The 25,023-nt window shown below is 43.2% G+C and overlaps 1 protein-coding gene and 1 long non-coding RNA gene across 3 annotated transcripts in view; both read left to right on the forward strand.

Moving 5' to 3' along the window:
* Nucleotides 1-25,023, forward strand: part of LOC148126775 (uncharacterized) — a 279,119-nt gene that overhangs the window by 2,469 nt on the left and 251,627 nt on the right. The window lies entirely within an intron of this gene.
* On the forward strand, nucleotides 1,444-23,755 carry LOC113449340 (C-type lectin domain family 2 member D-like). Of its 2 annotated transcripts, none has more exons than XM_026720410.2 (8): nucleotides 1,444-1,701; nucleotides 2,656-2,678; nucleotides 4,165-4,244; nucleotides 6,487-6,585; nucleotides 8,531-8,635; nucleotides 20,084-20,262; nucleotides 21,497-21,600; nucleotides 22,973-23,755. In XM_026720410.2, exons 1-8 carry the CDS (start codon nucleotides 1,507-1,509, stop codon nucleotides 23,106-23,108), a joined length of 921 nt encoding a protein of 306 aa, XP_026576195.2. In that variant the 5' UTR covers nucleotides 1,444-1,506; the 3' UTR covers nucleotides 23,109-23,755. The 2 variants fall into 2 exon arrangements, with proteins under 2 accessions (XP_026576195.2, XP_087779517.1); XM_087923391.1 differs by having other exon boundaries at nucleotides 6,490-6,585.

Here is a 25,023-nt window from a genome sequence, read left to right on the forward strand (position 1 = left end):
AGACTAACACTTGTGCATGTGTGTATATGTATATAGATATAGATATAGATATACTAACACTGGAACTATAATGTTCATCTCAGATCTCTGACTATACAGGTAAGTCAATGTAGAATTTTGGTGTGGATTGTATTGTATTTAAGGGTTAAGACTTACCCAAAGACGTAAGGAATGAAGGCGAATATACGTGTCCCAGGATAATGTTGCAGGATCCAATCTGGGTCACCAGGACCAAAGGTTTTGTCTTCCAAGCTTTTGGACTCGTGCTGGAGCTCATCTTCAGGGGACTTCTCTCTAGCACAGTGTGTGATGTGAGACTTACTGGCATGTGGTATTTGAGCTTGCTTATCACTATTTTAAATATTATCTCCCCATTTTACTTTCCTGCAGTGCTTGTCATTCTGGTTGTCACTGTTTTAATAAAGAAAAATTACCAGTACATATTCCTGTTCTCCAAAAAAATGTTGTCTAAGGATTTTTCCTAAATATGGGTACTCTATTATTCTGAAAGTTCTGACAAGAAAACAGATAAGATAATCTTTATTGTTACTTTTTTCTGTGAACACACTGGCACACACAAAAAAATGAAATACTGATGCCTACTCTCAAAAGAATACACACACACATACACACATATATATATACATACACACATATGTGTGTGTGTGTTTGTGTATGCATGTATATGTGTGTATGCATGTATATGCGTCTGTATGTATACATATATGTACACTCACTTGCACATACATATGCATTTACTATATGTACACAAACACACATACATACATATACCGATACAAATACACACAAATCACAATCCATTTTGAATACATAGCTGAAAAAAGAGTCTTAACAAGGTTGATATTTTATGGTATAAAGCTATTACAGAATCTAGTTGTTCTGCTTCAGATGCTGCGAAGCCTCCTCCCAGAAGGTAACAAAGAAATAATTGTTTAATGTATGACTGTTATCCTAAGCAGCAGAAATCACTCCTGATGGCTTCTGATAAAAAAATGATCTGTTGGTTAGATCTATAATCTGACATTAGAACAGGAATGAGCAACTATGGCAAATATATGACCTGTGTGGACTTCCACTCCCAGAATTCTTGAGCAGCCATGTTGGCTGAGGAATTCTGGGAGTGGAAGTCCACAGGTCATAAAGTTGCCATAGTTACCCACACTGTATTAGAAAGAACACAAAAAGAGGCCTAAGCCAATTTTACAATACACTGTATATGAATGCATTATAACTTTTCCTGAATCCACATTTCTGTTGTTTTCTTCCTTAGGGAACCAGGAGATAGGATCACATCTTCAAACCGTTCTACAGGGGAAGCAGTTTGTTTGATCAGTTTGACCAACTGTTAACATCCAACCACTCCATATTCTCAAACATGCACCAGCCAATCCCTGGAGGATGAAGTAAAAGATAAAGCGATTGGTTCAAGTTGTAAAGGAGATTCATTGAAAAAACAAACAGGGGTCCACAGAACTTCTGGGGAAAATGAAAGAAGAAGCTATCAGACAGGCAACTGTAGAGGAAACAGATTGGCGTGCAATTCAAGATGTGTGCAAGATACATAAAGAAGACTTAAGTCTTTTCTGTTTGGAGGATCAAATTCCCCTTTGTTCACTCTGCAGAAAATCCTGGGATCACGCGGGGCACACTGTCATTTCCAGGAATCAACCAGAAAATCAGGTAAGCCAATGTAATCCTCCAAAACAATGTATTAAGACGATAAGGAGCCAGCCCCTAAAACTCCTGGGATAAAATCTTCCCTTTTGAAACCTTCTGCCGATTAATTAAAAAAACCATCATCTGCACCAGCCTCCAGTCAGTCTCCAAGGGCAGCTCCTGACATTCATTAGAGTAATCTAGCCATGAATCAGTTCACTTTCACTTGTTTTGTGTATTATATGTCATAACAAATTGACTCTGATTAAACATATTGGCTTCAGCAAAAATACAACATGCACCCATCGTGATAACTGTGATTTGTTTTTTTCCCCCACTGTTATATATCACCCTCACCCCAGACTGAAAAATATGAAACATGGATATTAAATTGTCGAAAGATCAAACGAAGTATCACCCAGGCCACAGCAACTGCAGAAATATTAGACTTAAAATTAGCCTGGGGGATAAGGGAGTTTTAATATTTTTGTGTTTGCACCGAAGTTCTTCTTCCCCCCAAATATCACTATAATACAACACAACACAACACAATAATACAATACAATACATAAAATCAATATAACAACATAACATATAATATGGTACAGTATCATATCATGCTGTATCCAAAGACCAGGATTCAAAGAGCTAAATTATTATATATTTTATTTTTCATTTCTAGCCAACCTTTATTAATTTTTGAAGTAACTCAAGGCGGTGAACATACCTACTATTTCTTCTATTTTCTCCACAACAACACCTCTGTGAAGAGGGTTGGGCTGAGAGAAAAATGAGTGGTTTAAACTCACCCAACTGGTTTTTCATGCTTAAAGTGGGACTTGCCCTGATGCCTTAGCCACTAGACCAAAGTGGCTGATATATCTATTAATATGGTGAAAACCATCTCTTATTGGATTTGTTGCATAGGAAAAATTCAAGGCATCCCATAATACTTTACCTCCTTCTTTTTTTGTCTAGGCTACTGGAAATGTCTTGAATGGGTAAGTGTTTTCCTGCTGAAGCACCAATATATTTGTTTGACATGTATGCTACCCTTCTCGCTTCACGCTTTGACACTTTCAAATCTAGACCTGCAGCAATTGGATGTATCTCATTGATTCCATGATCCAATGGCAGCTCCTAGAAGATCTTAGCTCATCCCAGGTCCAGCAAAACCAGCCTGCCCCATATATGGTGTCACTTTCCATCTCTAGAGATAAGAGTTCCCAGCCTGGGACATTTCTTGGCCAACTGCTTCTGACCTGGGAAGCCAGACAGAGTCAGATCTGCTTGGTCCCCGGATGAGAAGTCTTAATTAATTTGGGAAGTTGATGGGGAAAAAAACGTTCTTAGGATGAAGAGTGGTAATCAATTCACTTCTGTGTTGTTACCAAGGAAACTGTATGAATTGGATGTCTGAAAGTCTGTAGGGATTCTCATCCAGGACATCCAGTTCATGGTTGTCCCAAAGGTGCTTTTTCAAAAGGCAACTGGACTTACTTGTCTTTTTCCTTTTGAAGATGTTTTGCTTCTCATCCAAGAAGCTTCTTCAGCTCTGACAGGACAGTGGGGAATGGAAGGATTTATATTGTTTCAGCTATGCTGGCTGGAGAATTCTGGGAGTTGAAGTCCAAAAGTTTTAAAGTTGCAGTTTGGTGACATCTACTCTAAAAGGATGCAAATGTCCAGCTGTCTGATAGGAGTATAAATCCTTCCACTCCCCACTATCCTGTCGGAACTGAAGAAGCTTCTTGAATGAGAAGCAAAATGTCTTCAAAAGGAAAAAAAAACAAGTCCGTTTGCCTCCTGAAAAAGCATCTTTGGGACACTGAAGTCTGAAGTAATTAGGACCTAAACTCAACCAAGAAAGCCATTTTGATACTTTTTAAAAAAAAATCTTGATGCTACTGTATTAAGATGGAGATTATTTACTTATAGCACCTGATTGCCATGTTATTGACAAGCTATTTTAGATAATACAGGTAGTCTCGTCTTATGACCACAATTGAACCCAACTAAGTGACACATTTGTTAAGTGAGCTTTGCCCCCATTTTACAATTTTTCTTACCACCGTTGTTCAGCAAATCACTGCAGTTGAAAAGTTAGTAACCTGGTTGTTAAGTGAATCTGGCTTCCCCATTGATTTCGCTTGTCAGAAGGTTGCAAAAGGGGATCGTATGACCTTGGGATACAGCAACAGTCATCCAATTGCCAAGCGTCTGAATTCGACAATTGGGGATGCTACAAAGGTCGTAAGTGTGTAAAATGGTCGTAAGTCATTTTTTTCAGTGCTGTCGTAAGTTTCAATGGCCACTAAGTAAACTGTGGCAAATCAAGGATTACCTGTGTTTCTACTGCTACCTTTTGTGAATAGTTTAGTTGAAGAATCACATTATATTCCAGTTTACAGTATTGTAGGAAAAGGCGAATGTTTTGATCTTCTTCAATTGCATATCCTTTATATCGTGAATTTCCTCTCTCCTTAGGGGGAAAGAGAGTTTTCCAAAATCCCAGCCAACCATTGTAGAATTTTCAAACATAAACCCAGCAGACTTCATAGAAAAAGGTAAGGGTGAAAAATGTTGTAAGTCACTTTTTGGGGTGCCACTGTAATTTTGAACGGCCACTAAACAAAGAGTCGTAAATTGAGGACTAGCTGTGTGTAATGACTGTGTCAGGTGAGGCTCCATTCAAAATCCAAGAAAGAAAACCTTAGACTCCATTGTTTATAGAGAAAATGACTTTTACTGAAAATTGAAGTGGTAGCATCAGAAGAATACAAGGTCTGAGGCAATAGGCGCGAAAATCACATATAGAAAATTATCCCATGTTCCCACCCCCAAGAGTTCAAACTGACCACCCAATCTGAGGTGTGTATAATGTCATGTGAGGCATCTTCAGGTGGTGTCTCACACATCTGGTATTCCAAGACGGTTGACCTTGGCTTAGGCAGATAAGGGGCTCCATCTGCTCAGTAAGCAAGTAGGAATAGTCAAGGAAACATCCCAATTTTTACATTTCACCAACTTAAAATCTCCAGCATCCTTCCCCCCCCATGAAGCCCAATTATTCTTCCCTCCCCCGGTTTCTATGGCAGCCGGAAAGACAAGCAGAAGAAGGATTCTTGGAGACTGACAGACTGTTTGCTTGACTGGCCTGCCAAAGAAATAGAAGGAAGCCCAGATCAAATCTTGTAATAAGACAGGAAGCTGGATGATTTCACATTCAAAAAACGATTTTTCACACAAGATTTCTGATTCTCAGAGTTTCAAAGGGCCCTAGTTTTTTGTTTTTCAATAGGACTAATAGCAATAGCCCTTAGACTTATATACCACTTCACAGGGCTTTACAGCCCTCTCTAAGCTGTTTACAGTCAGCCTATTGCCCCCAACAATTTTGGGTTCACAAAAGAAATTTCCAAAGTGAGTCCCTGTCTCTACTTCCTTCAAAAAATGTCTTTGCCAGGCTTGCTTTGTCCACTTCCTCAACATTTAGGTTCAATTGGTACTTAGTTCCAGATCCATATAGGTAGTCTTCGATTTATGACCACAATTAAGCCCAACATTTCTATTGCTAAGTGAGACAGTTGTGAAGTGAGTTTTTCCCCATTTTTGCAATCTTCCTTGCCACCGTTAAGTGAATAACTGCAGTTGTTAAGTTAGCAACACGGTTATTAAGTGAATCTGGCTTCTCCATTGCCTTTGCTTGTCTGAAGGTCACAAAAGGGGAACACATGACACACACACGGAATACTTCAACCGTCATAAACATGAGTCCGTTGTCAAGCATCCGAATTTTGATCATGTGACTATGGCGATGCTGCAATGGTCATAAGTGTGAAAAACAGTCAGAAATCACCTTTTCAGTGCTGTTATAACTTCAAATGGTCACTAAATGAATTGTCGTGAGTTGAGGACTGTCTGTAAGTAGGATTTTCCGATCTCCCAATTAATCTCGCCCTGCTTACCGATGGCGCTGCGATGGAATTTGCACGAGTCAAGAGCAGGGGTGTCGAACTTCTGGCCTGCGATGTGGTTGGATCTGGTCCAGGGGCAAGGGTGGGGTTCAAAAATCCCAGCAACCGATTCGCTGCCCAGTTGCTGGGTAGGCGTGGCCATGGTGGGCGTGGCCTCCTGGAACTTCCAGGAGGGCTGTTTTTCTCCTTCCCAAGGTTCCAGAGGCTTCCCTTGGACCTCTGGGAGGGTGGAAATGGTCTCCCCTGGGCTCTGGAGGCCCTCCGGAAACCACAAACAGGCCCATTTCCGAACTTCCGGTACTTCCAGAAGGCCCGTTTTTCCCCCTCCCAGAGCCTCCGCACAGACCCTGCACTGACCTGCATCAAAAATGGGCCACATGGAGACGCCGGGGAGGAGAGGGGTGGGCAGGGCCAGCTGGTTGGTTCAAATACCAGTTCGGGGAACCAGGTGCAAATTTAACATCCGGTTTGCCCGAACCAATCCGAACTGGTAGAATCCCACCTCTACCCAAGGGGCCGTCCTAGAAAATGTAAGGGGCAGGCCCACATCTCTTTGGCCTAGTCTATCCAATGCAAAGAGGAAACATCGGCCCAGCGAGGCTTCGGCCTGGTCTACCCAGTGCAAAGAGGAAACATGCCAGCAGTTTGGGGAGTGGCATCAAGCTGGCAATGCCCACCCAGTTGGCCATGCCCAGATGCCCCCCCCCAAAAGTCAACCACAGCCCTGATGCGGCCCTCAATGAAATTGAGTTTGACACCCCTGGTCAAGAGGAAAGAAGTTTGCTGTTGCCTCAGGTAAAGTAGGTATCTAACTGTGGTTTATTTTTCCAAGGAGGAGCAACTGATGGGAATGAAGATGACAACAAGGGTAATAAGCATGCAGCTATTGAGCAGTGTGTGGACTTCATCTCGGAAGAAAAGAAGGAAGCAGGTATGAGGCACTTGACATTATGGGATATTCCTCTGAATTGCAGGGAGACAATTTCTCTGTTTGGATCCCAGAAGCTTCTAGACTGCTGAAAATAATCAGCCAAAAAGCAAGATGGTCCTGAACTAAGAGTTTGTCTTCTGAATACATGCTTAGACAATCTGTGTGTCCCCAGAATGATTGATGGAGCAACTGCTGAGGGATTTAATGACTCCATTGAGCACCAAATCCCAAACTTTCTGAGCTGGAGTTCTCCATGGTTCCAGAGCTCTCCAAGGTCCTAGAGTTCTACCTCAGAAAGTTGAAGATGTGTGGACTTCAACTCCCAGAATTCCCCAGTTCTGGGAGTTGAAGTCCACATATCTTGAAGCTACTGAGATTGAGAAACGTTATACTCCAGTGGCCCCCAACCTTTGGGCACCAAGGACTAGTTCTGTGGAGAGAGGTTTTTCCGCGGACTGAAGGGAGTCTGGTTTTGTATGTTGCCTGTATCCCATGTATGGGGCTTCACTTGTTTGCATGGCCTGGTTTCTGGCATGTCATGGTCCGGTGCTGGGATCCTTGTGGTACTCTATTTGCCCTTATTGTATATGTTTTAGTTCCATGTGTTCACACCTGGGTGCTCACAGATGCTCTTCTTTATACCTAATATATTCTTCCTTGTTTGCTTGCCATCCAAGAAACTTGTATAGCTTGAAAGGATCTCCGGGAACTAATCTAGGCCAAGTCAGAAGTAGAAACAGGTGTGGCACTGCGTCCTTTCAGCGACTTTGCACTCATTTGCACACTCTGATTCAGATGCCTCTGAGGATACAGTTAAACCCCCAAGTGGCCTCAATGACACTCAGAGAGCTAAGAGCCAGAGGACTGACTGCAAAGAATATAAATCCTTCCATTTCCCACCAGTCAGTTAGAACTGAAGAAGCTTCTGGGATGGGAAGTGAAATGTTTTCAAACAAACAAAAAAAAAAACCCAAGAAAGTCCAGTTGCTTTTTAGCAAAAGCATCTTTGGGGCAACCATGACCTGGATGATTGCGAATCTCCAAAGACACATAATACTGTATTTTATGAGCACAGCATGTGTCACATCAAGCGGTGCAGTGGGCTAGAGAAGGAGCTCTTGCCTCACAATCAGGAAGCTGTGTGTTCGATCTTAGGTAGAGGCAGATGTTTCTCTCTCTGGGCACAATGAGAATAGATCTGCTGAACAAAGCTCCACACTGGCGACAGGAAAGGCCTCTGGCCATTAAACACTCAGCTCCATTCAGTTGCCCAGATTCCACCCCGCAAGGGATTATGGGGCCATTAAAAGAAGAGGATGATGACGACAGGGTGTGTCATATCGCTCAGGTGACTGAGGCACCTTTTACAAGCAGGTTCCCCATTGCCTTCCAGATGATGCTCACTATTACCTCTGGGCCGCCACAGATAGCCGGGCCCTGGCGAGACACGTTGAGAGACTTCCTTTAGCCACCTCTGGAGCACAGCAAGCTCCCCCGTAATTCAGAAGCTTCTGTTTACTTATCTGCTTCTTTGAAGTTATAGTTTGTGGTCTGGACCTCAAGGACGAGCTACTGGAATAATTAGAGATACCATTCCAAAGCTCATCTTGAAGAACGTAGTTATGAAACCAACTCAGCTTGGATTAATCAAGCAGGACACAAATGTTTGAGCTGCTGAGAACTGTTTATTCAACAGGATGTTAAATACAGTTGAGAGAAAGGGAGGAGGAGGAAGAAAAAAACTGGCACCCCTTTCTGATCACACCTATGTTTAATTGCAATCATGGGTGCTTTGAGAGGCCATGAAACTGGGTGTTATCCGTTGCCAAGATAATACAGGATCCAATGAACCATTTCTAAGTTCATTCTAAGTTCTTCTAAGGAAGGTCTTTTTAGAAATGCAATAACAATAAATTACAATGACATATGATCTTTTCCTTTGTAGGCACCCAACCCAACGTAAGGGTCAAAAACTCAATCACCTGGATTATCCTCATACTATTTGTCATTCAGATTGCGGGCTTGGTAACCACCATCTTCGTTTTTACAAGTGAGTGACCCACTCGTGTTCCCTATCGATCGATCCAAGTTTCATCCTTTTTAAGAATAACTTACTACAGCTGGTCCTCAACTTCATTCATTTAGCGATTGTAAGTCGAGGACCTTTGAGACAGAAAATATCCCAGTCCTGGATCACCCACCTTAACAAAAGGATTCAGGATCCGTGTGAGGAGAAGAAGGCCCGGCGTTCAAGGCAGCCATGTCTTCGGTTCAGGCCCTATGGCAGTGATGAGGAAACTTTTTGTTAGGGTGTGCCGAAAGCGTGTGTGCGCCCACACTCACAATGCAATGTGACCTTCCCCCCCCCGCACATGCACACGCAACACCCCTGCCCCATCCCCTTACCTGCACTGTGCATGGACGCGCCTCCCAGCTGATTTTCGGCCCATTTGAGGTCGTTTTCACCCTCCCAGCGGCTCGAAAGAAGCCTCTGCAGCCTCAGAAGGCTGAAACATGGCCCTTTGCGCATACGCAGTGCAGGTAAGTTTGGCTGGGGTTCGTGTGCCCGCACAAATGGCTCTCTGGCACATGTGCCACAGGTTCGCCATCACGTCCCTATGGATTCTACGGGGGCACTGGAAAAAGTGGCTTATGATCGTTTCTCACACTTACGACTATTGCAGCATTCCCCATGGTAATTTTTGTGATTAAAATCCAGACACTTGGCAATTGACTCATATTTATGACAACTGCTGCGTCTCGGAGTCATGCAAATCCCCTTTTGTAACCGTCTAACAATGGGGAAGCCAGATTCACTTACTAAACATATTACTAACTTAACAACTGCAGTGACTCAGTTAACAACTGTGGCGGGAAAGGTCATAAAATGGGGCAAAACTCACCTAACAACTGTCTGGTTTAACAATGGAAATTTGGGGTTCAATTGTGGTCCTAACTGAGGATTATCTGTAATATTGTATGCACCATCAATGTTACTAATCCCCCAACTGCAGTGATTCACTTAGAAACTGTTGTGAGAAAGATTGTAAAACGGGGCAAATCTCACTTAATTGTCTCGCTTAAGCGACAGAAATTTTGGTCTCCGTTAGGTTGAGGACTACCTGTATCTTATGTAAACATGGATTACAGTTTTGCTTCCCCAAATGTTGAGAATAACTTCCCACATAACAGGCATGGTGGTTTACTTTGCAATATACACATTGGGGAGGTTAATTTATGAAAATGTTGGTTATTCCTTTGTTTCTCTTTCTTACTCTGGAGAACATCCCTCATAATCAGTGGAGGGGTTCAAAATATTTTACTACCGGTTCTGTGGGCGTGGCTTGGTGGGCATGGTGTGGCTTGGTGGCCATGGCAGGGGAAGGATATGTAAAATCCCCATTCCCTCCCCATCCCACTGACCTGCTTTCCAGATCCGTTCTCCTATGCAGGGCAACAAAAGAAGGCCCAGCCAATCAGCTGGGACTCGGGAGGCAGAGAATAGATGGGGGGCGGGGCAAGTCAGAGCTGGTATTTGCTGGTTCTCCGAACTACTCAAAATTTACTCTACTGGTTCTCCAGAACCGGTCAGAACCTGCTGAATAGCACCTCTGGCTCATAAGCAAGCAAGCAGACAGTGGCTCAGTGCAGGGGACTGTTCATTGGTTTTCCTGCACTGTCATTCGGTGGAAATCTCACCCAGAAAGCCCAACAGACCACGGTTGGAATCCAAGCAGCCATTTTATTTTGGAATCTGTCAATTTTGCACAGAGTTTGGAGAATATCAAAGGGAGGCAAATCCTCGTTTAAATAAATATTTTTGTAACCGGGAGGGAACGAATGTGAGATGACTTTAATGATTCTGGTCCAGGAAGATTGCTGGACTCCAGCAGCTGTTTATCTGGCCTCCCTCCTTATCAGACATCTGTGTCAAAATACGGTTCATGAAAGGGAGGCTAAGACGCTGTCTGTCTCCAAATAAAACTGCCCAGAATTACACCACTTAAGGAGGAAGTCTTAAAATCCACTTTAATCACAAAGGAAAATTCGCCAACCGATTTTTTTATTATTTTTTATTTTTGTAAAATCGAGCCCAAATACTCACTTTTCATTACTATTCCTAGCTTCCCAGGATCTTAATTTGACACAATAATTTATTTATTTATTTAATAATTTATTTATTTAGTTGATACAAGAAGATATTTCTCTTTTGCTCTGATGGTGTATACTTTTTTTCCCACCCTGTAATGAGATCATTTGGGGGGAAGGATAGCTGCACGCTTCCAAAATATACGGCGACGTTAAGTGTTCAGATACAGGTAGTCCTTGACTTACAACAGTTCACTTAGTGACCGTCCAAAGTTACAACGGCACTGAAAAAAGTGACTCATGACTGTTTGCCATAGTTGCAACCTCTGTAGCATTCCCATGATCATGGGATCAAAATTCAGATGCTTGGCAAACTGGTTCATACTTACGACGGTTGGAGTGTCATGTGATCCCCTTTTGACAAGCAAGGTCAATGGGGAAGCCAGATTCACTTATTAACTGATCAACTGCAGTGATTCACTTAACAACGGCGGCGAGAAAGGTCGTAACATGGGGCAAAATTCACTTGACAAATGTTTCCCTTCAACATAAATGTTGCCCTTCAACATAAATTTTGGGCTCAACTGTGGTCGTAAGTCGGAAGAGAACTACCTGCAAAAATATTTCCTTAATTCTGTAATAATAACAACAATGTGGCAAAAGAAAGCAAATATATAGTACCAATATTGAGTGGAAGCCAGAAGTGGCATTCAGCAGGTTCTAACCAGTTCTGGAGAACCGGTAGAGGAAATTTTGAGTAGTTCGGAGAACCGGCAAATCCCACCTCTGACCGGCCCTGCCCCCATCTCTTCTCTGCCTCCCGAGTCCCAGCTGATCAGCTGGGTCTTCTTTTATTGCCCTGTACAGGAAAATGGAGCTGCAAAGCAGGTTAGTGAGGTGGGGAGGGAATGGGGATTTTGCAATAACCTTTTCCTGCCAGGCCCATCAAACCACACCCACAGAACCAGTAGAAAAAAAAAATTGAATCCCACCACTGGTGGAAACCCAAACAACTCTTAAATATCATCAGCACTGACAACATCTCAGCAGCTTTACTTGGAACAGTGACAGAATATCTGTAATATCTTCAGATGCCTTCAAACCACATCTGCCTATCTGCCTATGTCCTTGGGAAGGACTCAATAGGCATCATATCCAGTCTAAACATCTGGCTGACCTTGCAATGAGCTATGATAATAATCTTATTTCCCCCTCTTCGTTCTTACTGCTCGGTGGTTGTCCTTGCTTACAACCAAATGTAAATCAAACCCTATGTTAGGTCTGTTCAACCAATTGCAGTTTTTTTAAAAAACAAACAAACCTTAATTTAGTGCAAGGGTCTTCAAACTTGGCAGCTTTAAGTCTTGTGGACTTCAACTCCAAGACAGAGAACAAGAAAACGGCAAAGCCCTCCTCCCATATATAAAAGGCACTACAGACAAAATTAGCAAGATCCTCCAAAAACACAACATCAAAACAGCATTCTGCACAAACAGAAAAATATCCACCATCCTAAGAAACCCCAAAGACAGAGTCGAATTAGAAAACCAAGGAGTATACGAAATCCCCTGCACTGCCTGCCCTGCCACATACATTGGACAGACTAACAGAAGAATAAGTGCACGCATTGAAGAACATAAGAACTCAATCAAAAAAGAAGAAACGACCTCTTCCCTGGTCCAACACCTCAAAGCCACAGGACATGAAATTGACTTTAAAAATACCAGAACTATCGCCAAAACCGAACACTTCAACAGCAGAATAATCAGAGAAGCCATAGAGATAGAAAAACGCCCACACAGCATGAACAAACGAGATGACACCTCCCGCCTTCCAGCCATTTGGAAACCCGCCCTCATGAACAGACGAGTCCCTAACATGAAGAAGGACACCAGACCCACACCCATGAGAGCCACACAAGATGCCACCACCACACTTCCATGTAGAAAAGAGACTCACACCCACTCAGAAGATGAGACACGACCATGGACCAGAAGCTGCACTGCAGCTACATCACTACCCACTTCAAACCCCTCCGAGCCATACATGAAGCAAACCGACACCCACTATGAAGATGCAGCAGGACCACAAACTAGAAGCCAAACAGCAAGATCACAACTCACCAGCTCAAATCCCCCAGCAACTAAGACTAACCTGAGCACAACCAAGCCCCCACCGGAACAGAACACGCCTCCAACCAATCAGAACACGGCTAACCCCTACCAATGAGAACACACCCCACCCAATCAGAACACAGCCAAGCCCCCACCCAATCAAGTCCCACCCCACTGGCAGTTAAAAGGAGGAGCAGCTGCAATCTCACATTACTCTGAGAAGCACAGAGACAGAGACAGAAGCCTGAAGATGATGAATGAGACTTCATCGAAGCGTTGCCTAGATACTTGAATCTTCGCGGAGAAAACCCGAACAACCAAAGATCCACATATAAATACCTGCAGAACCTCAGAAAATATATATATATATATATATATATATATATATATATATATATATATATGTGGATCTTTGGTTGTTCGGGTTTTCTCCGCGTAAGATTCAAGTATCTAGGCAACGCTTGATGAAGTCTCATTCATCATCTTCAGGCTTCTGTCTCCAGCTCTGTGCTTCTCAGAGTAATGTGAGATTGCAGCTGCTTCCTCCTTTTAACTGCCAGTGGGGGTGGGACTTGAGCCGGAGACAGAAGCCTGAAGATGATGAATGAGACTTCATCGAAACGTTGCCTAGATACTTCGAATCTTACGCGGGAGAAAACCCGAACAACCAAAGATCCACATATAAATACCATGAGAACCTCAGAAAATAAATATATATATATATATATATATATATATATATATATATATATATATATATATATATATATATATATATGGATCTTTGGTTGTTGAGGTTTCTCCAGTAAGATTCAAGTATCTAGTGCCTAGATACTCGAATCTTACGCGGGAGAAAACCCGAACAACCAAAGATCCACATATAAATACCCGCGAGAACCTCAGAAAACAAATATATATATATATATATACAATTCACCATGGAAACAGAAGCCAACAATCAACTTCCCTTCCTAGATGTCCTGGTATACAAAAGACCCAATGGCTCCCTAGGACACACCATCTACCAGAAGAAAACACATACAAACCGCTATCTACATGCACTCTCACACCACCACCCAGAACAGATCAATTCCGTAGCCAAAACACTCATCTCCAGAACAAAATGCTTAGCCGATGAACAACACCAAAAAAACGAACTACACACTCTCACCAACGTACTTACAGCCAATGGATTCCAAAGAAAGAAGATTACCCACCTAATCCAAAAAGAAACCCCAACCAAAATCCAAGACAGAGAACAAGAAAACGGCAAAGCCCTCCTCCCATATATAAAAGGCACTACAGACAAAATCAGCAAGATCCTCCAAAAACACAACATTAAAACAGCATTCTGCACAAACAGAAAAATATCCACCATCCTAAGAAACCCCAAAGACAAAATCGAATTAGAAAACCAAGGAGTATACGAAATCCCCTGCACTGCCTGCCCTACCACATACATTGGACAGACTAACAGAAGAATAAGTGCACGCATTGAAGAACATAAGAACTCAATCAAAAAAGAAGAAACGACCTCTTCCCTGGTCCAACACCTCAAAGCCACAGGACATGAAATTGACTTTAAAAATACCAGAACTATCGCCAAAACCGAACACTTCAACAGCAGAATAATCAGAGAAACCATAGAGATAGAAAAACGCCCACACAGCATGAACAAACGAGATGACACCTCCCGCCTTCCACTTCCACTCCCGCTTTCCAAACCCACCCTCATGAACAGACGAGTACCTAACATGAAGAATGACACCAGACCCACACCCATGAGAGCCACACAAGATGCCACCACCACACCTCCATGTAGAAAACAGACTCACACCCACTCAGAAGATGAGACACGACCATGGACCAGAAGCTGCACTGCAGCTGCATCACTACCCACTTCAAACCCCTCCGAGCCATACATGAAGCAAACCGACACCCACTATGAAGATGCAGCACGACCACGAACTCAAAGCCAAACAGCAAGATCACAGCTCACCAACTCAATCCCCCAGCAACTAAGACCAACCTGAGCACAACCAAGCCCCCACCTGAACAGAACATGCCTCCAACCAATCAGAACACAGCCAAACCCCTACCAATGAGAACACACCCCCACCCAATCAGAACACAGCCAAGCCCCCACCCAATCAAGTCCCACCCCCACTAGCAGTTAAAAGGAAGAAGCAGCTGCAATCTCACATCACTCTGAGAAGCAAGAGCTGAAGACAGAAGCCTGAAGATGATGAATGAGACTTCATCGAAACGTTGCCTAGATACTTCGAATCTTACGCGGAGAAAACCCGAACAACCAAAGATCCATATATATATATATATATATATATATATATATATATATATATATATATATATATATATATATATATATATTTGTTTGTTTTCTGAGGTTCTCATGGTATTTGTATGTGGATCTTTGGTTGTTCGGGTTTTCTCCCGCGTAAGATTCAAAGTAACTAGGCAACGTTTCGATGAAGTCTCATTCATCATCATCAGGCCTCTGTCTTTGGCTCTTGCTTTTCAGAGTGATGTGAGGTTGCAGCTGCTTTTTTTCTTTCTAACTGTCAGTGGGGGTGGGACTTGAATGGGTGGGGGTGTCTTCTCATTGGTGGGGGGCCTGGCTGTGTTTTGATTGGTTGGGGGGTTGGCCGTGTTCTGATTGGCTGGATTTCCTGCTGCCCGGCTTCGAGTTCGAGGTCGCGCTGCATCTCCATAGTTGGTGTCGGCTTGCTTCATGTATGGCTCGGAGGGGTTTGGAGTGGGCAGTGATGAGGTTGCAGGTATTCGTCTGTTCATGAGGGCGGGTTTCCAAATGGCTGGGAGGCGGGAGGTGTCATCTCGTTTGTTCATGCTGTGTGGGCGTTTTTCTATTTCTATGGCTTCTCTAATTATTCTGCTGTTGAAGTGTTCGGTTTTGGCAATAGTTCTGGTATTTTTAAAGTTAATTTTATGTCCTGTGGCTTTGAGGTGTTGGACCAGGGAAGAGGTCGTTTCTTCTTTTTGATTGAGTTCTTATGTTCTTCAATGCGTGCACTTATTCTTCTGTTAGTCTGTCCAATGTATGTGGCAGGGCAGGCAGTGCAGGGGATTTTGTATACTCCTTGGTTTTCTAATTCGACTCTGTCTTTGGGGTTTCTTAGGATGGTGGATATTTTTCTGTTTGTGCAGAATGCTGTTTTAATGTTGTGTTTTTGGAGGATCTTGCTGATTCTGTCTGTAGTGCCTTTTATATATGGGAGGAGGGCTTTGCCGTTTTCTTGTTCTCTGTCTTGGATTTTGGTTGGGGTTTCTTTTGGATTAGGTGGGTAATCTTGTGTCTTTGGAATCCATTGGCTGTAAGTACGTTGGTGAGGGTGTGTAGTTCGGCTTTTTGGTGTTGTTCATCGGCTAAGCATTTTGTTCTGGAGATGAGTGTTTTGGCTACGGAATTGATCTGTGCTGGGTGGTGGTGTGAGAATGCATGTAGATAGCGGTTTGTATGTGTTTTCTTCTGGTAGATGGTGTGTCCTAGGGAGCCATTGGATCTTTTGTATACCAACACATCTAGGAAGGGAAGTTGATTGTTGGTTTCTGTTTCCATGGTGAATTGTATCTTGGGGTGTAGGCTGTTGAGGTGTGTGAGGAAGTTGTTCAGTTTTTCGTTTCAAAGTGTTCCATGTAGAGGTAGATACTTTGAATCTTACGCGGAGAAAACCCGAACAACCAAAGATCCATATATATATATATATATATATATATATATATATATATATATATATATATATATATATATGGATCTTTGGTTGTTCGGGTTTTCCCGCGTAAGATTCAAGTATCTCGGCAACGCTTCGATGAAGTCTCCAATACATACTTCACCTACAATGGACAAAAATACAAACAAATAGAAGGAGCACCCATGGGATCACCCTCTCACCTGTCATCGCTAACCTCTACATGGAACACTTTGAAACACAAGCTCTAGAAAATACGACCACAAACCCAAACTCTGGCTCAGATACGTAGATGACACCTTCATAATCTGGCCACATGGGAAAGAAAAACTGAACAACTTCCTCACACACCTCAACAGCCTACACCCCAAAATACAATTCACCATGGAAACAGAAGCCAACAACCAACTTCCTTTCCTAGATGTCTTGGTATACAAAAGATCCAATGGCTCCCTAGGACACACCATCTACCAGAAGAAAACACATACTAACCGCTATCTACATGCACTCTCACACCACCACCCAGCACAGATCAATTCCGTAGCCAAGACACTCATCTCCAGAACAAAATGCTTAGCCGATGAACAACACCAAAAAACCGAACTACACACTCTCACCAACGTACTTACAGCCAATGGATTCCAAAGACACAAGATTACCCACCTAATCCAAAAAGAAACCCCAACCAAAATCCAAGACAGAGAACAAGAAAACGGCAAAGCCCTCCTCCCATATATAAAAGGCACTACAGACAAAATTAGCAAGATCCTCCAAAAACACAACATCAAAACAGCATTCTGCACAAACAGAAAAATATCCACCATCCTAAGAAACCCCAAAGACAAAATCGAATTAGAAAACCAAGGAGTATACTGAAATCCCCTGCACTGCCTGCCCTACCACATACATTGGACAAACTAACAGAAGAATAAATGCACGCATTGAAGAACATAAGAACTCTATCAAAAAAGAAGAAACGACCTCTTCCCTGGTCCAACACCTCAAAGCCACAGGACATGAAATTGATTTTAAAAATACCAGAACTATCGCCAAAACCGAACACTTCAACAGCAGAATAATCAGAGAAGCCATAGAGATAGAAAACGCCCACACAGCATGAACAAACGAGATGACACCTCCCGCCTTCCAGCCATTTGGAAACCCGCCTCATGAACAGACGAGTACCTAACATGAAGAAGGACACCAGACCCACACCCACGAGAGCCACACAAGATGCCACCACCACACTTCCATGTAGAAAACAGACTCCCACCCACTCAGAAGATGAGACACGACCATGGACCAGAAGCTGCACTACAGCTGCATCACTACCCACTTCAAACCCTCCGAGCCATACATGAAGCAAACCGACACCCACTATGAAGATGCAGCAGGACCACGAACTAGAAGCCAAACAGCAAGATCACAACTCACCAGCTCAAATCCCCCAGCAACTAAGACTAACCGAGCACAACCAAGCCCCCACCTGAACAGAACACGCCTCCAACCAATCAGAACACGGCTAACCCCCAACCAATCAGAACACAGCCAAACCCCTACCAATGAGAACACACCCCCACCCAATCAGAACACAGCCAAGCCCCCACCCTATCAAGTCCCACCCCACTGGCAGTTAAAAGGAGGAAGCAGCTGCAATCTCACATTACTCTGAGAAGCACAGAGCCGGAGACAGAAGTCTGAAGATGATGAATGAGACTTCATCGAAACGTTGCCGAGATACTTCGAATCTTACGCGGGAGAAAACCCGAACAACCAAAGATCCACATATAAATACCCGCGAGAACCTCAGAAAACATATATATATATATATGTTATATTGTTTGATGACATTTTGCTATTATAATAATGTAAAGAGTGTTGATATATGTCCAAAGATCACCATGTTCAAATGTTTTTAAATTTAATTTAATTAAAAAAAATTGTTTAATAGTGAGGCAATAAAATGAAATGAAATTGCATGCAGGCCTTGATTTACAAGAGTTTGTTTAGTGACCGTTCAAAGTTAAAATAGCACTGGAAAAAGGGACTTATGACCATTTTTCACACTTACAACTATTGCAGCATTCCCCGTGGTCATGCGACCAAAATTCAGATGCTTGGCAACTGACTCACATTTATGACGGTTGCAGTGTCCCGGGGTCATGTGATCACCTTCTGCAACCTTCTGAGAAGCAAAGTCGATGGGAACCCAGATTCCCTTAACAACCATGTTACCAACTCAATGCCTGCAGTGATTCGCTTAACACCTGTGGCAAGAAAAGTCATAAAATGGGACAAAACTCACCTATCAATTGTCTCACTTAGTAACAGAAATTTTGGGTTCATTTGTGGTTGTGAGTTGAGGATTACTTGCACATGGCTCTTAAACTTCAGAGCTTTCAGAATTGTCCTTTTCTAATTATGTGTAGGGTTTGTCTTTATTTGTTTTACTTAAAAAACATTTACAAGTCATTCAACAGCCTCAAAATTTAATTAAATACTTATTCCAACTAGAATTTTACTGTGCTTTAATGCACAGTTAAAGCATTAAGTTAATATTTAATACATTTAAATGTAATTAAAGTAGTAAATGCTTTCTAGCTGCTATAGGCTAGATCAGGGATTATCAAACTTGACAGCTTTAAGACTTGTGGACTTCAACTCCCAGAATTCCTCCTCCAGTCATGTTAGTTCAGGAATTCTGGGAGTTGAAGTCCACAAGTCTTAAACTTGCCAAGTTTGAAGACCCTTGGGCTAGATGGAATGCTCACTGGTGGAAATGGTCTGAAGTGGGTGGGGAGACAAGCTAAATGACAGCTGAGACAGCAAATGGAGAATATCACTTCAACCAATCACAATGCATCCTTTGATGTCATAGGATAGGACATCTTTCTAACTTGTTGCATATTAATGGTTATCAGGGCAACATCAAAATCCATTAACACATAACTTATTTTCAATTGCATTATCTTTCTCCAGATGTCTGGACTTTTTATAATTCCCAGGAAGATCCTATGTCTTGTAGCACCAATCATGATTAGGAATTATGCTCCAGCACGTTTGAAGGATGATAAATCAGAATAAAATTGAACTCAACCTCCTAGGGGAGAGGTGAAGGAGAGCATCAAAACAACAGCAGCTTTTTCTACCATCTCCTTTATGTCCCGTGTTTCTAAATCAGTGTCCCCCAAATTTAGCAACCTTGTTAAAGGCTTAGCAGCCAGGTATGTGGACCAACTCCCAGAATTCTTCTCCGTGGCCATGTTGAATGTGGAATTCTGGGAACTGAAGTTCATACACCTACCGTAGAAATTCACTAAGTTGAGAAACATTCCTCTAAATCAGGGGTGGGGAACTATGGCCCTTTTATGTCTTGTGGACTTCAACTCCCAGAGTTCCTGAGCCAGCCACGCTGAGGAATTCTGGGAGTTGAGTTCCATGCTGGCTCAGGAATTCTGGGAGCTGAATCCCACAAGTGATAAAGGGGCCATAGTTCCCCACCTCTGTTCCCAAATGGAGGGCTGAGAGGACAATAATCTATTAAATCATGTGAATTTGTATTTTCAGAAGCTAAACCTCAGTTGCCTTCTGCTGCTGCCACCGCTTCCTGTTGCCCAACAGGCTGGCACATGAACCAAGGGAACTGCTATCATGTTTTGGAAACCCAAAAGAGCTGGAATGCTAGTCAGAACCGTTGTCTCTCCCTTGGGGCCACCTTGGCTGTTTTGGGGGATCTAGAGAAACTGGTAAGAGAAGAATCTGTCAAAATTGATACCTGCAGTTTTGCTCAAGCAGGCCTTGCTAGTGGTTACTCTTTCGCCGTTTTATGAAATAAGAACTTGCCATTATATCTCCAGGATGCTCGAGGGATTTAAATCTCTTTCCAGTGTTGAGAAGATTCTCTGTACCCCAGAAGCAGACTGTGTAATTCAAGCAATCCGGATACTGGATTTTCTGCAGAGAATTCTGTTATTCAGGATAAAACGTTGACAGGAATAGCCAACAATACCCTATAGGCTCATGATCCAGATGATTCTTGACAGACTTGAACACTGGACACTAACCAAAAGAAATTCAGTACAGAAAAAAGTAAAGTCTTACACCTAGGCAAGAAAAAATATAGGTACATATAGATTGGGAGAAATTAGGTTAATAGCAGTAACTGTGACAGGTATCTTAGGGCCTTGGTGGACAACCAGCTAAATATGAACCAGCAGTGTGCAGCAGCAGCCAAAAAAGCTAATGCAACCCTAAATTGCATTAACAGAGGGATACAATCAAGATCAAGTGAGGTACTAATACCACTCTATAAAGCCTTAATAAGACTACACCTAGAGTACTGCATCCAGTTTTGGTCACCACACTATAAAAAGATGTTGAGACTCTAGAAAAAGTGCCAAGAAGAGCAACCAGGATGATTAGGGGACTGGAGACTAAAACATGTGAAGAACGGTTACAGGAACTGGGCATGGCTAATCTAGTGAAGAAAGAACCAGGGGAGACATGATAGCAGTCTTCCAATATTTGAGGGTCTGCCACAGAGAGGAAGGGGCCAAGCTATCTTTCAAAGCACTTGAAGGCCAGACAAGAAATAATGGATGGAAACTGAATAAGGAGAGATTCAAGCTAGAAATAAGGAGAAACTTTCTGATAGTGAGGACAATCAACCCATGGAACAGCTTTGCCTTTGGAACTTGTAGGATCTTCATCACTTGAGACTTTCAAGAAGAGATTGGATTCCCATCTGTCAGAAATGGTGTAAAGTCTTCTGCTTGGGTGGGGGTTGGGGGTTGGACTAGATGACCTACAAGGTCCCTTCCAACTTTGTTGTTCTGTTATGTGTATGTACGTGCATATGCATGAAGAGTGATGATGGAAGAGGCACTTATGTCCTTCTGCAGAGTGCAGAGCTCAATTTCCAAAATGTTCTGAAACGTATAGTTTTTTTTTCTTTTTCTTTTTTAATTAAAAAACAAACAGATTGGCGCCATGAATGTCAAAGAGCCCTTTAACCACTGGATTGGCCTCCACAGAAGTTCTGAAGACAGATGGAAATGGCCAGATGGGACTCTATTTAAAAACATGTAAGTTCTTCCTACCATTGGATATTGAAAACCCATCGCCTCAATGAAGTCTCCCCAAAAATCATTATAATATGGCTCTTTAGGCAGATGTTTGCGGGTGAGGAAAGGTCATAGTAACCAGCAAGCATGAACATGTGAGGTTAGATGTTATAAAAGACCTGCCGCTGGTCTGTCACAAAGAGCTCAGAGGTTCTGGACTGGAATGGCATATAAACTGGAGGGAGGCAGAAAAAGAATAGTTTCCAAGGTACAAAAAGAAATTGGTTTCAACTGTGTCTGCCTCATCCATCCATCCATCCATCCACCCTTTCAAGAAGAGATTGAACTGCCATTTGTCAGTCATGGTATAAGGTCTCCCGCTTCAACGGGGGGTTGGACTAGATGACCTACAAGGCCCCTTCCAACTCTGATGATCTGTTAATCCATCCATTTATTCACTGACTCCAATAGGCAACTGGATTTTCTTGGTTTGTTTTTTTGCCCCTTGAAAACGTTTTGCTTCTCATCCAAGAAGCTTTTTCAGTTCTGAAGAACTTTTTCTGAAGTCCAAAATTCAGACGCTTTTGGCCACTGACTCAAGTTTATGACGGTTGCAGTATTCTGGACTCACGTGATCCACTTTTGCCGCCTTCTTATAAGCAAAGTCAACGGGGAAACCAGATTCACTTATCGACTGTGTGATTCACTTAACGACTGCAGTGATTCCCTTAGCAACGGTGGGAAGAAGGGTCATAAAACAGGGCAAAAAGAAGTGTTTCGCTTAACAACGGGAACATTGGGGTCAGTTACAGTTGTAAGTCAAGGGCTACCTCTACTCTGAGAATGCCAGCTCTTGTTAGCGCATTCTTCTCCCAGTGTGGGTGCCTCTCAGTGGTGGGCTTCAAATAATTTAACAACCGGTTCTCTGCCCGGTCGCTGGGTGGGCATGGCCGTGGTGGATGTGGCCTAGTCGGCCCCCTGCACCACTCTCGAGCAAAAACGGGCTATAGAGGGCGTTTTCGACCTCCCTGTGCTCTGGAGGCTCTCTTGGAGGCCACAAATAGGCCCATTTTCGCCCTCCACAAGCCTCTGGGAGGCCCATTTTCCACTTCCCCAGGCTCCATGCGCCCCCTGCCCTTACCTGGGATCCAAAACGGGCCACGTGGCGACTCCTGGGAGGGGAGGGGCAGTGTAGGGTGGGGCCAGCCGGTCGTCGGAACTACCGGTTTGCCACACCGGACATAAAATTAATATCCAGTTTCCCCGAACCGGTGCATACCACCTGAAGTCTACCCCTGCCTCTCTGAAGCCCTTTGGATAAGAAATGCAACTTTAGGGGAACCCTTTTGCAAGCAAATTACAAATGCCGGGAACTTCCTCTGTTGCTTTGCAGCTTCGAAGTGGAGGGAGACGGAGGCTGTGCTTACTTGAAGAACGGAGCAGCGAGCAGCGCCGATTGTGCCGTCTGGAAGAAAGGACTGTGCAGCCTGAAAGGGTTAATGAACCACAAACTCTGCAGGGCAACATGACCTCGAAAGAATTCCTTCTGGAGAGAAAAAAAAAAGAGAGAGTTGGAGCCCTTCACTTTGTGTGCGTGTGTGGGTGTGCATGCAGCACGATAAATTTCTGTGGGTGGCCTTTTTCATCCGTGCAGGACATAAACGTTATTTTACACAGGATATAAAACTTCAAAAACTGGCTAGACTGGGAAAAAAAACAAAGTGATGTAAGACAAGATCTCAACGCATTTTAAGGTTGGTTGCCCCCCACCCCAATACGGGTTGCCTTGCCATCCATCCCCCTAAATTTTGGGGGAGAACAAACACCCCTTGAATTTAGAAGGATTTTACTCCCAGGCAAATTAGAAGTCTATTTTAAGATTATACTCATGCTGTGTGTACATTTGCTCTCTAGCTGGATTGAGAGTGCTCTGCTACCTCATTTTTTTCTCTCTCTTTAGTTAAAAACGATGCAGATTTGGAGAAGAAATGCCTTCTTAGAACTCTAGTCCATTTTGAGTAATTGTGTGGCCAGACTATGCTAAAACGGGTCAGGGTAGATGGTAATTCAGTGTATTGTAGGACACGCAGCTGTTAGTTCTGCATGTGGTATGAACTAGATTATCAAGCCCTAGTGCTGTATGTTTGTATGGCATGTAATACATTGGGTGACCCCACCAAGAGGCTCAAAATCTTTATATCCACCAAAGCAATCCCTTAATTGCAAAACCTCATCGTCCTGATGCTTCAGACTTGGAGCCCAAACGTCAGAAGTAACCTCATGTTTCAGCAACAGAGAATTGTAAATCATCATGTAATCAACTCAAGCTTCTCCGTGCAGGGAGAAGATTTCTGCCCTTTTCCACAAAGGAGCATCCAACTTAGAATAACAGAGTTGGAAGGCACCTTGGAGGTCATCTAATCCAACCTCCTGCTCAGGCAGGAAACCCTATGCCATTTCAGACAAATGGTTGTCCAATCTCTTCTTAATAACTTCCAGTGTTGGAGCATTCACAACTTCTGGAGGCAAGTTATTCCACTGATTAATTGTTTTGTCAGGAAATTTATCCGTAGTTCTGGGTTGCTTCTCTCCTTGATTAAGTTTCCACCCGTGGCTTGTTGTCCTGCCTTCAGGTGGCTTTGGAGATGGACTTGACTCCCTCTTCTTTGTGGCAGCCCCTGAGATTTTGAAATACTGCTGTCATGTCACGCATACACCCTTAGTCCTTCCTTTCATCAAACTAGACATACCCAATTCCAGCAACCGTTCTTCATGTGTTTTAGACTCCAGTCCCCTAATCGTCTTTGTTGCTCGTCTCTGCACCCTTTCTAGAGCCTCAACCTCTTTTTTTACATCGGGGGGACTGAAACTTTCCATCCATTGCTTCTTGTTCTGAAGTTGTTCTATGTTCAGAACGTAGAAGCTGAAACTCTTTATCCTTCCTGCCAACCCATTACTTAGACACCAATATCCCTGGGGCAGGGGAAATCAATGTGATCTATGGCAAGAATGCAGCAGCAGAAGCAAACAACAGTTTCGCAATGTCGGACAACTGGTAACGGAGCCCCAGACGGGTGTTCTCAGTCTGTACCCTTTTGAGTCTAGCAGAGGGAACATTTCCTAGAAACTTAAGCCAGTCTGGCAGATGGTGCTCCTGTCTCATATTCAGGCATTGAGGGCATAGTTGCAGTACGGAGGGTATCGGTTACTCTGGCGAACAAGGATGCCCAAGAAGACGGTTCAACAAGCAAACGCTGCCAAGGAGGAGAGAGCTGATAATGGCAGCTCTGCCAAGTGTCTGCCTCAGTCTTCCTTCGGCGTAGGCCTGAATGGGTTGCCCATTAAGCAGGAAGGAGCAATTCCAGATTTAGGATGGTCTGTGGGCCTTATTGAATAGGAAAATATGTGGCATGGGCAGAGTGTGGATGTCAGGCAGGGGTGGGC

Source organism: Pseudonaja textilis, chromosome 2 (genome assembly GCF_049901715.1).
Source record: "Pseudonaja textilis isolate UNSWEBS1 chromosome 2, rPseTex1.2, whole genome shotgun sequence".
Taxonomy (NCBI): Eukaryota; Metazoa; Chordata; class Lepidosauria; order Squamata; family Elapidae; genus Pseudonaja; species Pseudonaja textilis.